This window comes from Oncorhynchus kisutch, linkage group LG23 (genome assembly GCF_002021735.2).
Source record: "Oncorhynchus kisutch isolate 150728-3 linkage group LG23, Okis_V2, whole genome shotgun sequence".
Lineage (NCBI taxonomy): Eukaryota > Metazoa > Chordata > Actinopteri > Salmoniformes > Salmonidae > Oncorhynchus > Oncorhynchus kisutch.
In genome coordinates, this window is record NC_034196.2 from 47,310,508 (window position 1) to 47,327,071 (window position 16,564).

The window sequence follows — 16,564 nt, forward strand, 5'->3', positions numbered from 1 at the left end:
GGAGCTAGTGGGGTCCACTCTACTCAGGAGCTAGTGGGGTCCACTCTACTCAGGAGCTAGTGGGGTCCACTCTACTCAGGAGCTAGTGGGGTCCACTCTACTCAGGAGCTAGTGGGGTCCACTCTACTCAGGAGCTAGTGGGGTCCACTCTACTCAGGAGCTAGTGGGGTCCACTCTACTCAGGAGCTAGTGGGGTCCACTCTACTCAGGAGCTAGTGGGGTCCACTCTACTCAGGAGCTAGTGGGGTCCACTCTACTCAGGAGCTAGTGGGGTCCACTCTACTCAGGAGCTAGTGGGGTCTACTCGGGAGCTAGTGGGGTCATCTCGGGAGCTAGTGGGGTCCACTCGGGAACTAGTGGGGTCCACTCGGGAGCTAGTGGGGTCCACTCGGGAGCTAGTGGGGTCCACTCGGGAGCTAGTGGGGTCTACTCGGGAGCTAGTGGGGTCTACTCGGGAGCTAGTGGGGTCTACTCGGGAGCTAGTGGGGTCTACTCTACTCGGGAGCTAGTGGGGTCCACTCTACTCGGGAGCTAGTGACTGTAGTGGTGACTAGTGACTGTAGTGGTGACTGTAGTGGTGACTAGTGACTGTAGTGGTGACTAGTGACTGTAGTGGTGACTAGTGGTGACTAGTGACTAGTGGTGACTGTAGTGGTGACTAGTGACTGTAGTGGTGACTAGTGACTGTAGTGGTGACTAGTGACTGTAGTGGTGACTGTAGTGGTGACTAGTGACTGTAGTGGTGACTAGTGACTGTAGTGGTGACTAGTGACTGTAGTGGTGACTAGTGACTGTTGTGGTGAATCTGGTGGTGACTGTTGTGGTGACTGTAGTAGTGACTGTAGTGGTGACTAGTGACTAGTGGTGACTGTGTACCTATAGCCTGGTTGATATTCATTACGATTAAATTGTAAATAATTGAGATTGTCGTTTTGACTAAAAAAATTGACTTGTGTTTGTTTTTTGAGTTCTGATGGTTTACTGTATATAGAGTTATTGACTTCAGGACCATGGATAGTTGAATGTATATAGAGTTATTGACTTCAGGACCATGGATAGTTGAATGTATATAGAGGTATTGACTTCAGGACCATGGATAGTTGAATGTATATAGAGGTATTGACTTCAGGACCATGGATAGTTGAATGTATATAGAGTTATTGACTTCAGGACCATGGATAGTTGAATGTATATAGAGGTATTGACTTCAGGACCATGGATAGTTGAATGTATATAGAGGTATTGACTTCAGGACCATGGATAGGCACCCCATTTTAAGCAGTTTGATCACAGTGAAAGGCCAGCAACACCCTATATTATTCAGAGGCCCATGAAATGACACCATATACACATTCTACAGACCCAACTGAGTTTTCCCTACAATACTTTTGCAGCAAAACTACAATAGTTCTTGCTCTATTCCATAAACAGTGATTTGCATTGGAACATGTTTTAAAACCCACATGTAATGTAACTTAAATATTAACACATATGAATCATTATTCATGTTTAGACAATTATTTGTCATATATCATTAATAAATAAAGGTTATTGACACTTTTCTACCACTACGTGTGGAATTTTGGGGGGAACATTTACGAAATCCGTAACCCGGAAGTACTTTATTTTTTATTTTTATGTTGCTGACGAGACGTGGATCAAATTCTGCGACTCATCAAGTGGTGAAAATGGCTGCACTCACTGAGTATGGTCGACACTGTGGTCAATGGATAGGCATTATATTCATTGTGGTGGTGGTTTTCGTACCGTCTGCCACGGCGCTTATCGAGGGACTGTATTGTGGCACCCAGATTTGTTACGATGTTCTTGGAGTATCGAGGGAAGCGGTTAAATCGGACATAGCCCGGGCTTACAGACAGATAGCCAGAAAGTATCACCCGGACAGATTCTCAAGTCTTGCAGGCGAGACAAGAGAAAGTGCTCATCAAAAATTTCTGCTCATTGCGACTGCATATGAAACGTTGAAGGTAAGTGGAGAAACCTGACATTTTGATTCGTTTCAGCGAATCTTTTCAAAGTAAAACGCTGCTTCTCCGGTCAGGTAGTTTACCGTTAACTTATGTTGTACGCCAATGTGGCACTTTTCTCAACTCCGTCAAAAAAGTCCTTCAGTCAATTTGATCCTTTTGCCTTCTAGTGTACAAATACTGTAAATGACTGTGTTATGAATAAACCTGAACAAGTTCAAAGTCATTGGGATGGTTTTTTCCTTCACATGCAGGTAGGGGCAGCCCGATCAAATCTCAGACACCCAAGATGTTGGGAAAAGTTGTTGTAGTGATTCAGATGAGCAGTATGTATCTGGAGGTTGACATGGTCATCTCTGAATCAGATGATCAGTATCTAATCAGAGAGGATCCACTGACATGTGTTTTGTCAGATGAGGCAAAGTTTGGAGGGTTAATGCTTACCACTCCACATAATAGTGAGTTTACGTTGACTCGTGAGGATTGGGAGAGGGTCCTTTCAAAAAGAAGTGGTAGGTATTTTTTTAAAGTTCCTATGGCCTATTTTGCACCGCCGATAAGCCGGGTCCAGAAAAGTTGGATCCTCGACCTTTAAATAAATAAAAAAACGAACAGTTTTTTGTGTGTGTGTCCTTGGCCTCGATAACCACTACGGTGTTATTGCGGAAAATAGTACGCAGCATCATCTGGATAGGTGTTCGAAAAATGTTTAACATTTACCTTTATAACATTTCTGCCAAACCGTCCACGCATACAGTTTGACGCATACGTTCGATAAATCCAACGTATGAACCACACAGAACGCCCTGCCTCTGCAACGTGCTGCGTCTGCAACGCACTGCCTCTGCAAGGAAAACGCAGCGTTCCATTGGAAATGAATGTACTTCTGGTGAACCAAAATGCAATGACGCTGTCGATCACACGGAGGCGTTATGAGAGGGCAAGGCAGAAAAAGCCTTTTACACAGTGGCATGCAAGACTGTTTTAATACGAGTTATCGGAGAGAACTGTTATCTTAAAGGCAGAACTGCACTCCAACTCTGATAGGCTTGATACATACAGTACCAGGCAGAACTTTTAGAACATTCCAGGGTTTTTATTTATTTTTTACTATTTTCTACTTTGTAGAATAATAGTGAAGACATCAAAACTATGAAATAACACATATGGAATCATGTAGTAACCAAAAAATGTACGCAAATCAAAATATATTTCATATTTGAGATTCTTCAAAGTAGCTACCCTTTGCCTTGATGACAGCTTTGCACGGGCTTGGTATTCTCTCAACCAGCTTCATGAGGTAGTCGCCTGGAATGCATTTCAATTAACAGGTGTGCCTTGTTAAAAGTTGTGGAATTTCTTTCCTCAATGTGTTTGAGCCAATCAGTTGTGTTGTGACAAGGTAGGGGTGGTATACCGAAGAGATGGTGACACTGTCAGTGATTTATTTAGATTTCAAGGCACACTTAACCAGCATGTCTACCACAGCATTCTGCAGCGTTACGCCATCCCATCTGGTTTGCGCTTAGTGGGACCATTATTTGTTTTTCAACAGGACATTGCCCCAACACACCCAGTCTGTGTAAGGGCTATTTGACCAAGAAGGAGAGTGATGACCTGCATCAGATGACCTGGCCTCCACAATCACCCGGCCTCAACCCAATTGTGATAGTTTGGGATGAATTGTACTGCTGAGTGAAGGAAAAGCAGCTACAAGTGCTCAGCATATGTGGGAACTCCTTCAAGACTGTTGGAAAAGCATTCTTCATGAAGCTGGTTGAGAGAATGCCAAGAGTGTGCAAAGCTGTCATCAAGTCAAAGGATGGCTACTTAGAAGAATCTAGAATAGAAAATATATTTTCATTAGTTTAAAACCTATTTTCTTTTTTTGTTGGGTTACTACAAATGTGTTATTTCATAGTTCTTGTCTTCACTATTATTCTTCAATGTAGAAAATAGTAAAAAAATAAAATAAAATTTAAACTCTTGAATGAGTAGGTGTGTCCAAACTTTTGATTGGTAGTGTACATACAGCTCTCAATCATTCCGATACGGAGATATCTTCTGGTAACTTGTACCTTAGTACATGGCCTATAGCAATTAGCTAGTCGTCATAATAGTGTTATAAGGGTAATTTCCTCCTGTGTATCAGGATGAGGACTCCCGTAGAGACTACGACTACATGCTGGACCACCCTGAAGAGTACTACAGCCACTACTACACCTACTACAGGAGACGACTGGCACCTAAAGTGGACGTACGGATTGTCATTCTGGTCACTGTGGTTGCTATATCCATCTTCCAGGTAGGGTCATACACACTCGTATAGTGCACTATAAAGGGAACAGGGTAGTGCACTATAAAGGGAACAAACCAAACGGAACCATTTTCTTGTTTTTATTTATTTACGGATAGCCAGGGTCACACTCAGACATAATTTACAAACGAATCGTGTGTTTAGTGAGTCCTCCAGATCAGAGGCAGTAGGGATGACCAGGGATGTTCTCTGTTTAGTGAGTCCTCCAGATCAGAGGCAGTAGGGATGACCAGGGATGTTCTCTGTTTAGTGAGTCCTCCAGATCAGAGGCAGTAGGGATGACCAGGGATGTTCTCTGTTTAGTGAGTCCTCCAGATCAGAGGCAGTAGGGATGACCAGGGATGTTCTCTGTTTAGTGAGTCCTCCAGATCAGAGGCAGTAGGGATGACCAGGGATGTTCTCTGTTTAGTGAGTCCTCCAGATCAGAGGCAGTAGGGATGACCAGGGATGTTCTCTTGATAAGTGTGTGAATTGGACCATTTTCCTGTCCTGCTAAGCATTCAAAATTTTTTAGGAATGTAGTGAAGTAAAGGTTGTAAAATAATATATAAATACTAAAGTATAGCTACCCCCAGGAACTACTTACAATAAGTACTTCTTTAAAATATTCTTACATCATTACTTTACACCACTGCCTGATTGTAATTTTCCTGCTTCAGTACTACAGTTGGTGGGCCAGCTACACAGAAGCCATCAACTACCTATCAACGGTCCCCAAGTACCGTATCCAGGCGACAGAGATAGCCAAGCAGCTGGGTCTCCTGAACAAGACAAAAGAGAAGGGCAAGAACCGTCGGTCCAAAGAGGAGATCCGGGAACAGGAAGAAGAGGTCATCCGTGACATCATCAAGAACAAGATCGACATCAAGGGAGGATACCAGAAGCCTAAAATCTTGGACATCCTGCTCTGTCAGATTGTCCTGTTCCCTTACTGCCTGTGTGCCTATGTGGTCTGGTACTGTAAGTGGATCTACAGGTTCACCATCTGCAGAGAGGAGTACGGAGAGGAGGAGAAGCTCTACATCATCAGGAGGAACATGAAGATGTCTCAGTCTCAGTTCGACAGTCTGGAGGCGGAGCAGAGAGACACCTTACTGGAGAGGCAGCTCTGGATCAAAGACAACTATGAGGTCTGTAGTAATGCAGCTGTAGTAGCAGTAGTAGCAGTAGCTGTAGTAGCAGTAGCTGTAGTAGCAGTAGCTGTAGCAGCAGTAGCTGTAGTAGCAGTAGCTGTAGTAGCAGTAGCTGTAGTAGCAGTAGCTGTAGTAGCCGTAGCTGTAGTAGTAGCAGCAGCTGTAGTAGTAGTAGTAGCTGTAGTAGTAGTAGTAGCAGCTGTAGTAGTAGCAGTAGCAGCTGTTGTAGTAGTAGTAGTAGTAGTAGCAGCTGTAGTAGTAGTAGTAGCAGCTGTAGTAGTAGTAGTAGCAGCTGTAGTAGTAGTAGTAGTAGTAGCAGCTGTAGTAGTAGTAGTAGTAGCAGTAGCAGCTGTAGTAGTAGTAGTAGTAGTAGTAGCAGCTGTAGTAGTAGTAGTAGTAGCAGTAGCAGCTGTAGTAGTAGTAGTAGTAATAGCAGCTGTAGTAGTAGTAGCAGCTGTAGTAGTAGTAATAGCAGCTGTAGTAGTAGTAGTAGTAGCAGCTGTAGTAGTAGTAGTAGTAGCAGCTGTAGTAGTAGTAGCAGTAGCAGCTGTAGTAGTAGTAGTAGTAGTAGTAGTAGTAGCAGCAGCTGTAGTAGTAGTAGCAGTAGCAGCTGTAGTAGTAGCAGTAGTAGCAGTAGCAGTAGTAGTAGTAGCAGTAGCAGTAGTAGTAGTAGCAGCTGTAGTAGTAGTAGCAGTAGCAGCTGTAGTAGTAGTAGTAGTAGTAGTAGTAGTAGTAGTAGCAGCTGTAGTAGTAGTAGTAGCAGCTGTAGTAGTAGTAGTAGCAGCTGTAGTAGTAGTAGTAGCAGTAGCAGTAGTAGTAGTAGCAGTAGCAGTAGTAGCAGTAGTAGCAGTGGCAGCTGTAGTAGTAGTAGCAGTAGCAGCTGTAGTAGTAGTAGTAGCAGTAGTAGTAGTAGTAGTAGCAGTAGTAGTAGTAGTAGTAGTAGTAGCAGCTGTAGTAGTAGTAGTAGTAGCAGCTGTAGTAGTAGTAGTAGTAGCAGCTGTAGTAGTAGTAGTAGTAGCAGCTGTAGTAGTAGTAGTAGTAGCAGCTGTAGTAGTAGTAGTAGTAGCAGCTGTAGTAGTAGTAGTAGTAGTAGCAGCTGTAGTAGTAGTAGTAATAGCAGCTGTAGTAGTAGTAGTAGCAGCTGTAGTAGTAGTAGTAGTAGTAGCAGCTGTAGTAGTAGTAGTAGCAGCTGTAGTAGTAGTAGTAGCAGCTGTAGTAGTAGTAGTAGTAGTAGTAGTAGCAGCTGTAGTAGTAGTAGTAGTAGTAGCAGCTGTAGTAGTAGTAGTAGTAGCAGCTGTAGTAGTAGCAGTAGTAGTAGTAGCAGCTGTAGTAGTAGCAGCTGTAGTAGTAGCAGCTGTAGTAGTAGTAGCTGTAGTAGCAGATGTAGTAGTAGCTGTTGTAGTAGCAGCTGTAGTAGTAGCAGCTGTAGTAGTAGTAGTAGCAGCTGTAGTAGTAGCTGTAGTAGTAGTAGTAGTAGCAGCTGTAGTAGTAGTAGCTGTAGTAGCAGATGTAGTAGTAGCTGTTGTAGTAGCAGCTGTAGTAGTAGCAGCTGTAGTAGTAGTAGTAGCAGCTGTAGTAGTAGCTGTAGTAGCAGATGTAGTAGTAGCAGCTGTAGTAGACTACACACACAAACAGTGGAACACTTTGCATCAGATATTACAATGTTATAACAACAGAACACATTCTGTATGTGAACATTTATGTCTGTTTATATCTTAAGCCGAGTACTGGTACAAAGGGAAGCTCGAGAGAGTATCTCCATTTATAAATAATGATGCTTTCTCTTTGGTGCCTTTAAACATTTTTTTTTGTGTGTGTATATTTATATTGCATGATGTTGTTGTACAGGTATACAAGGAAGAACAGGAGGAAGAGATGAAGACGAAGATGGCCCTGGATCCCAGGTGGAAGAGGTACCGACGGTGGATGAAGAATGAAGGACCTGGACGACTCACTTTTATTGACGATTGACAACATGCCGATCGACAATCACACCTGACTTGTGGCAATACTTACAGATACACACTGTGTTATACCGATACAGGGCATTCGGAACGTATTCAGACCCCTTGACTTTTTCCACATTTTGTTATGTTACAGCCTTATTCTAAAATTGATGGAATAAATTATTTATTAAATCTACACACAATACCCCATAATGACAAAGCAAAAACATATTTTTTTTTGTATTTTTTGTGTGCTTAGTTTGTCCTGGGCAGCCAGCTCTAGGAAGTGTCTTCTTCTATTTAAGAATGATGGAGGCCACTGTGTTCTTGGGGACCTTCAATGCTGCAGAAATGTTTTGGTACCCTTCCCCAGATCTGTGCCTCGATACAATCCTTCCGTATTAAAAATTTAAAAAAACATTTACATAAGTATTCAGACCCTTTACTCAGTATTTTGTTGAAGCACCTTTGGCAGCGATTACAGCCTCAAGTCTTCTTGGGTATGACGCTACAAGCTTGGTACACCTATATTTTGGGAGTTTCTCCCATTCTTCTCTGCAGATCCTCTCAAACTGTCAGGATGGATGGGGAGCATCGCTGTACAGCTATTTTCAGGTCTCCGGAGATGTTCAATTGGGTTCAAGTCCGGGCTCTGGCTGGTCTTCTCAAGGACATTCAGAGGCTGGTACTGAAGCCACTCCTGCATTGTCTTGTCTGTGTGCTTAGGGTCGTTGTCCTGTTGGAAGTGAACATTTGCCCAAGTCTGAGGTCCTGAGAGCTCTGGAGTAGGTTTTCATCAAGGATCTCTCTGTACTTTGCTCCGTTCATCTTTGCCTCGATCCTGACTAGTCTCCCAGTCCCTGCCGCTGAAAAACATCCCCACAGCATGATACTGCTACCACCACGCATTACCATAGGGATGGTGCCAGGTTTCCTCCAGACGTGACACTTGGCATTCAGGCCAAAGAGTTCAATCTTGGTTTCATTAGACCAGAGAATCCTGTTTCTCATGGTCAGAGTCCTTTTGGTGCCTTTTGGCAAACTCCAAGCGGGCTGTTATGTGCCTTTTACTGAGGAGTGACTTCCGTCTGGCCACTACCATAAAGGCCTAATTGGTGGAGTGCTGCAGAGATGGTTGTCCTTCGGGAAGGCTCTCTCATCTCCACAGAGGAACTCTGGAGCTCTGTCAGAGTGACCCTTGGGTTCTTGGTCACCTCCCTGACCAAGGCACTTCTCCCCCGATTGCTTAGTTCGGCCGGGCAGCCAGCTCTAGGAAGAGTCTTGGTGGTTCCAGACTTTTTTCCATTTTAAGAATGATGGAGGCCACTGTGTTCTTGGGGACCTTCAATGCTGCAGAAATGTGTTGGTACCCTTCCCCAGATCTGTGCCTCGACACAATCCTGCCTCGGAGCTCCGTGGACAATTCCTTCGACCTCATGGCTTGGTTTTTGCTCTGACATGCACTGTCAACTGTGGGACCTTATATAGACAGGTGTGTGCCTTTCCAAATCATGTCCAATGAATTGAATTTACCACAGATGAACTCCAATCAAGTTGTAGAAACATCTCAAGGACGATCAGTGGAAATGGGATGCACCTGAGCTCACTTTTGAGTCTCATAGCAAAGGGTCTGAATACTGATGTAAATAAGGTACTTCTGGTTTTTGTATTTTTACTACATTTGCAAAAAATGTCTAAACATTGTGTAGAATAAGGCTGTAATGTATCAAAGTGGACAACAGATACACTGTGATGAAATATATACAGACACAGTGTTATACAAATACACTGTTTGCATACCTGAGTGTTTGTGAATACATCTACTGATGTGTGTGTGTGCAGACCATTGACAATAATGCCTGTTTGTATGGAGAATTATTTTCATAGATATTGTATTGGGGATGTTTTAAAGCCGATGAAAGGTACTACTGTATAACTAATAAGATGTATTGAAGCCTTATACAGCATATCGAGAGCTGAGGACTAGAAGGGTCTATCTGCAAAAAGATCATTCTGAGATAATTGGCTTTCGAGTTCTGAACCCTCATTGGTTTGAACGGTGTTGGCTATGGGAATTGTGGTACTCATGAATTGAGTACTATATACATAGTGTATATTAGAGTATTATATACGTAGTGTATGTAGAGAACATTGTATTTAGAGTACTGTATATGTAGAGAACATAGTATTTAGAGTACTGTGTAGTATATGTGGAAAATATAGTATTTAGAGTACTATGTAGTATATGTAGAGAACATTGTATTTAGAGAACTATGTAGTATATATAGAGAACATTGTATTTAGAGTACTATATAGTATATGTAGAGAACATTGTATTTAGAGTACTATATAGTATATATAGAGAACATTGTATTTAGAGTACTATATAGTATATGTAGAGAACATTGTATTTAGAGTACTATATAGTATATGTAGAGAACATTGTATTTAGAGTACTATATAGTATATATAGAGAACATTGTATTTAGAGTACTATATAGTATATGTAGAGAACATTGTATTTAGAGTACTATATAGAGAACATTGTATTTAGAGTACTATATAGTATATGTAGAGAACATTGTATTTAGAGTACTATATAGAGAACATTGTATTTAGAGTACTATATAGAGAACATTGTATTTAGAGTAGTATATATAGAGAACATTGTATTTAGAGTAGTATATGTAGAGAACATTGTATTTAGAGTACTATATAGAGAACATTGTATTTAGAGTAGTATATATAGAGAACATTGTATTTAGAGTACTATATAGAGAACATTGTATTTAGAGTACTATATAGAGAACATTGTATTTAGAGTAGTATATATAGAGAACATTGTATTTAGAGTAGTATATGTAGAGAACATTGTATTTAGAGTACTGTGTAGTATATGTAGATAGAACCTTCTAGCCCCAACCTCTGCTGGTGTTTGTGACGCCTTTCATAATATGACCTTTCAGCTTTCTGCTCTACAGGGAAAAGCTCATTGTATGAAAGAGTCAGAAGATGTATTTAAAACCTGCATGGAGGAACTGTTCTTATTACGAAGGGTGTATCCTGAATGGAACCCTGTATAGTGCACCACTTCTGGTCAAATCTAGTGCACTATATAGTGTGTCACTTCTGATCAAAACTAGTGCACTATATAGTGCGCCACTTCTGGTCAAATCTAGTGCACTATATAGTGCGCCACTTCTGGTCAAATCTAGTGCACTGTATAGTGCACCACTTCTGGTCAAATCTAGTGCACTGTATAGTGTGTCACTTCTGGTCAAAACTAGTGCACTATATAGTGTGCCACTTCTGGTCAAAACTAGTGCACTATATAGTGTGCCACTTCTGGTCAAAACTAGTGCACTATATAGTGCGCCACTTCTGGTCAAATCTAGTGCACTATATAGTGCGCCACTTCTGGTCAAATCTAGTGCACTGTATAGTGCACCACTTCTGGTCAAATCTAGTGCACTGTATAGTGTGTCACTTCTGGTCAAAACTAGTGCACTATATAGTGTGCCACTTCTGGTCAAAACTAGTGCACTATATAGTGTGCCACTTCTGGTCAAAACTAGTGCACTATATAGTGTGCCACTTCTGGTCAAAACTAGTGCACTATATAGTGTGCCACTTCTGGTCAAAACTAGTGCACTATATAGTGTGCCACTAGGGACAGACACACCAAGGGCTAGGCAGGGTTGTGTAGTCTGTTATTACAGATGCTCATCGTCTGTCTCTGCTTCTAACTGTTATCCCGTCAGACACAGATTAAACCCTATTTCTGGAATCTCTACTGAAAGTGCTTCTTAATCTGTGTCTGGGAAACTTGTCTGTTATGGGTTAGAATGGAATTGGCCTTCCTATGAATTGTCTTACCTGGGAAGGCTATTTTGAATCACAACCCGGCACAGCCAGAAGAGGACTGGCCACCCCTCATACCCTGGTTCCTCTCTAGGTTTATAATCTCCACCCGGCACAGCCAGAAGAGGACTGGCCACCCCCTCATAGCCTGGTTCCTCTCTAGGTTTCTTCCTAGGTTTTGGCCTTTCTAGGGAGTTTTTCCTAGCCACCGTGCTTCTACACCTGCATTGCTTGCTGTTTGGGGTTTTAGGCTGGGGTTCTGTACAGCACTTTGAGATATCAGCTGATGTAAGAAAGGCTTTATAAATCAATTTGATTTGATTTGAACTGAAAGTACTGGTTCACAAAATTGTACAAAGTATTCAGAACCCAGTAAAAATAAGTCCTGGGTCTGTGATATTAGTTCTACCCCCATCCTTTACTTTAAATATTGACTTTGTTGCATGTTAACAGCCAACCAATCAAGCTTCATTTGACCTATACTGTAATAATATGGTATATTACGGAGTAGTTGGGTACGTGGTGAGATTTGTTGGATTGAAAACACAAAAAATGATTTTAAAAAATGAAACCAGAGATTCTTGTTGGTACTGCATTGAGTTTACTTGTTTAAAATCACTGTCCGTCTCTGTTTGTGTCCCACATGGACCCTATTTCATATAGACCTGCGATACTTTTGACCAGGGCACATAAGACTTTGGTCAAAAGTAGTGTACTATATAGGGAATTAGGCTTTGTCCCAAATACACCACCTATGTTTATTGTTTATCATGTAACCATAACATGATGAAATCAAATCTGCCCCTCAGACTGTGGTTGCTACACATCACTTACAATTCAATGCTAAATCATCTCTGTAGTATATGTTATAGTAATTAGCAACATCAACAAGAATTTAGTGAGGTTTAACTATTTCTCACTTAGTTGGAACTAATGTTTGGGTGAGAAATATTTGGGGGAGGGAAACATTTTTATTTCTAAACATATTAAAATAATAGTATAGTATATTTTAAATGTCAGGGTACATGCCATTACAAAAACAAACAAAAACATGTCATAAACGGAATGTATTGCTTGACTGCTGGACACGTGATACAACCAGATGCTTCAAACCTTTTGCGTTCCAGCGGAAGTCATTCGTCGTCAGTGGAGCTGTCCGCAACGATCCGTTGCTAAAGGAAAGACGGGCTGAAACGTTTTGCATAGTTAGATTTCGGGTATATAAATTGCATATACGATGATGATGATGTCACGCAAGCTACTTCGAACAGTTTCAGGCAGCGCTTGTGTTGTCCACTATGATGTGATGCTGTGACCAACATTGGCCTGGATGCTTCCTACATAGAAAAGGACGTTTTTATTAATTTAGTAGCCTAAGCTAAATAAAATGTAAAAAATTGCACGGTTGTCTGTCACTTATTATTAATGCTATGCTATTGCTATTTTACGATATTAAAGGGCTGCTGTCAAAAATAGCAACATTTAGCTAAATTGTGTCTCTTGACGTTCTGGTCATTTGTCAACCTTGCCTTTGTTGTTTCTATCATCGCAGTGATTTACGGTAATTTCACGTTAATTACAGTGCATTCGGAAAGTGTTCAGACCTTTGACTTTTTCAACCCAAAAAAATTAACATTACAGCGTATTTTAAAATGGAGAAGGAAAAAAAATCATCAATCTACACACAATATCCCACAATGACAGCGAAAACAGCTTTGTAGAAATGTTTGCACATTTATAAAAAACAAGTATTCGGACCCTTTGCTATGAGACTTGAAATTGAGTTCAGGGTGCATCCTGTTTCCATTGATCATCCTTGAGATGTTTCTACAACTTGATTGATGTGCACCTGTGGTAAATTCAATTGCTTGGACATGATTTGGAAAGGCACACATCTGTATATAAGGCCCCACAGTTGACAGTGCATGTCATAGCAAAAACCAAGCCATGAGGTCAAAGGAATTGTCCGTAGAGCTGCCCCTCAGGATTGTGTTGAGGCACAGATCTGGGGAAGAGCGCCAACATATTTCTGCAGCATTGAAGGTCCCAAAGAACACAGTGGCCTCCATCATTCTTAAATGTAAGAAGTTTAGAACCACCAAGACTCTTCCTAGAGCTGGCCGCCCGACCAAACTGACCAATCGGGGGAGAAGGGCCTTGGTCAGGGAGGTGACCAAGAATCCGATGGTCACTCTGACAGAGTTCCTCTGTGGAGATGGGAGAACCTTCCAGAAGGACAATCATCTCAGCAGCACTCCACCAATTTATGGTTGAGTGGCCAGATGGAAGCCACTCTTAGTAAAAGGCACATGACAGCCCGCTTGGAGTTTGCTAAAAGGAACCTAAAGGACTCTCAGACAATGAGAAACAAGATTCTCTGGTCTGATGAAACCAAGATTGAACTCTTTGGCCTGAATGCCAAGCATCACATCTGGAGGAAACCTGGCACCATCCCTACGGTGAAGCATGGTGGTGGCAGCCTCATGCTGTGGGGGATGTTTTTCAGCAGCAGGGACTGGGAGACTAGTCAGGATCAAGGGAAAGATGAACGGAGCAAAGTACAGAGAGATCCTTGATGAAAACCTGCTCTAGAGCAGCTAGCTGTAGGCTAGTTGTCTAGTGATATTGGTGTCTAGCTAGCTGTAGGCTAGTTGTCTAGTGATATTGGTGTCTAGCTAGCTGTAGGCTAGTTGTCTAGTGATATTGGTGTCTAGCTAGCTGTAGGCTAGTTGTCTAGTGATATTGGTGTCTAGCTAGCTGTAGGCTAGTTGTCTAGTGATATTGGTGTCTAGCTAGCTGTAGGCTAGTTGTCTAGTGATATTGGTGTCTAGCTAGCTGTAGGCTAGTTGTCTAGTGATATTGGTGTCTAGCTAGCTGTAGGCTAGTTGTCTAGTGATATTGGTGTCTAGCTAGCTGTAGGCTAGTTGTCTAGTGATATTGGTGTCTAGCTAGCTGTAGGCTAGTTGTCTAGTGATATTGGTGTCTAGTTGTCTAGTGATATTGGTGTCTAGCTGTTGGCTAGTTGTCTAGTGATATTGGTGTCTAGCTGTTGGCTAGTTGTCTAGTGATATTAGTGTCTAGCTAGCTGTAGGCTAGTTGTCTAGTGATATTGGTGTTTAGCTGTAGGCTAGTTGTCGAGTGATATTGGTATCTAGCTGTTGGCTCATTGTCTAGTGATATTGGTGTCTAGTGATGTTGGTGTCTAGCTAGCTGTAGGCTAGTTGTCTAGTGATATTGGTGTCTAGCTAGCTGTAGGCTAGTTGTCTAGTGATATTGGTTGTCTAGCTGTAGGCTAGTTGTCTAGTGATATTGGTATCTAGCTGTAAGCTAGTTGTCTAGTGATATTGTTGTCTAGTGATATTGGTGTCTAGTTGTCTAGTGATATTGGTATCTAGCTGTAGGCTAGTTGTCTAGTGATATTGGTGTCTAGTTGTCTAGTGATATTGGTATCTAGCTGTAGGCTAGTAGTATAGTGATATTGGTGTCTAGCTGTAGACTAGTTGTCTAGTGATATTGGTGTCTAGCTGTAGGCTAGATGTCTAGTGATATTGTTGTCTAGCTGTAGGCTAGTTGTCTAGTGATATTGTTGTCTAGTGATATTGGTGTTTAGCTGTAGGCTAGTTGTCTAGTGATATTGTTGTCTAGTGATATTGGTGTCTAGTGATATTGGTGTTTAGCTGTAGGCTAGTTGTCTAGTGATATTGTTGTCTAGTGATATTGGTGTCTAGCTGTAGGCTAGTTGTCTAGTGATATTGGTGTCTAGTGGTATTGGTGTCTAGCTGTAGGCCAGTTGTCTAGTGATATTGTTGTCTAGTGATATTGGTGTTTAGCTGTAGGCCAGTTGTCTAGTGATATTGGTGTCTAGTGATATTGGTGTCTAGCTGTAGGCCAGTTGTCTAGTGATATTGGTGTCTAGTGATATTGGTGTCTAGCTGTAGGCCAGTTGTCTAGTGATATTGGTGTCTAGTGATATTGGTGTTTAGCTGTAGGCTAGTTGTCTAGTGATATTGGTGTCTAGCTGTAGGCTAGTTGTCTAGTGATATTGGTGTCTAGTGATATTGGTGTCTAGCTGTAGGCCAGTTGTCTAGTGATATTGGTGTCTAGTGATATTGGTGTTTAGCTGTAGGCTAGTTGTCTAGTGATATTGGTATCTAGCTGTTGGCTAGTTGTCTAGTGATATTGTTGTCTAGTGATATTGGTGTTTAGCTGTAGGCTAGTTGTCTAGTGATATTGGTATCTAGCTGTTGGCTAGTTGTCTAGTGATATTGTTGTCTAGTGATATTGTTGTCTAGTGATATTGGTGTTTAGCTGTAGGCTAGTTGTCTAGTGATATTGGTATCTAGCTGTTGGCTAGTTGTCTAGTGATATTGTTGTCTAGTGATATTGGTGTCTAGTGATATTGGTGTTTAGCTGTAGGCCAGTTGTCTAGTGATATTGGTGTCTAGTGATATTGGTGTTTAGCTGTAGGCAAGTTGTCTAGTGATATTGGTGTTTAGCTGTAGGCCAGTTGTCTAGTGATATTGGTATCTAGCTGTTGGCTAGTTGTCTAGTGATATTGTTGTCTAGTGATATTGGTGTTTAGCTGTAGGCCAGTTGTCTAGTGATATTGTTGTCTAGTGATATTGGTATCTAGCTGTAGGCCAGTTGTCTAGTGATATTGGTGTTTAGCTGTAGGCCAGTTGTCTAGTGATATTGGTGTCTAGCTGTAGGCCAGTTGTCTAGTGATATTGGTATCTAGCTGTTGGCTAGTTGTCTAGTGATATTGTTGTCTAGTGATATTGGTATCTAGTGATATTGGTGTTTAGCTGTAGGCCAGTTGTCTAGTGATATTGTTGTCTAGTGATATTGGTGTCTAGTGATATTGGTATCTAGCTGTAGGCCAGTTGTCTAGTGATATTGGTGTCTAGCTGTAGGCCAGTTGTCTAGTGATATTGGTACCTAGCTGTTGGCTAGTTGTCTAGTGATATTGTTGTCTAGTGATATTGGTGTCTAGTGATATTGGTGTTTAGCTGTAGGCCAGTTGTCTAGTGATATTGGTGTCTAGTGATATTGGTGTCTAGTGATATTGGTATCTAGCTGTTGGCTAGTTGTCTAGTGATATTGTTGTCTAGTGATATTGGTGTCTAGTGATATTGGTGTTTAGCTGTAGGCCAGTTGTCTAGTGATATTGGTGTCTAGTGATATTGGTGTCTAGTGATATTGGTGTCTAGCTGTAGGCCAGTTGTCTAGTGATATTGGTGTCTAGTGATATTGGTGTCTAGTGATATTGGTGTTTAGCTGTAGGCCAGTTGTCTAGTGATATTGGTGTTTAGCTGTAGG

At 41.7% G+C, this 16,564-nt stretch overlaps 1 protein-coding gene across 1 annotated transcript; it reads left to right on the top strand.

Moving 5' to 3' along the window:
* Positions 1-1,644: 1,644 nt before the first annotated feature.
* dnajc25 (DnaJ (Hsp40) homolog, subfamily C, member 25) lies at positions 1,645-7,575 on the top strand. Its single transcript, XM_020473060.2, has 4 exons — positions 1,645-1,988; positions 4,141-4,293; positions 4,965-5,435; positions 7,287-7,575. The coding sequence occupies exons 1-4, from the start codon at positions 1,689-1,691 to the stop codon at positions 7,407-7,409; spliced, it is 1,047 nt and encodes a 348-aa protein (XP_020328649.1). The 5' UTR covers positions 1,645-1,688; the 3' UTR covers positions 7,410-7,575.
* The last annotated feature ends 8,989 nt before the right edge of the window (positions 7,576-16,564 follow it).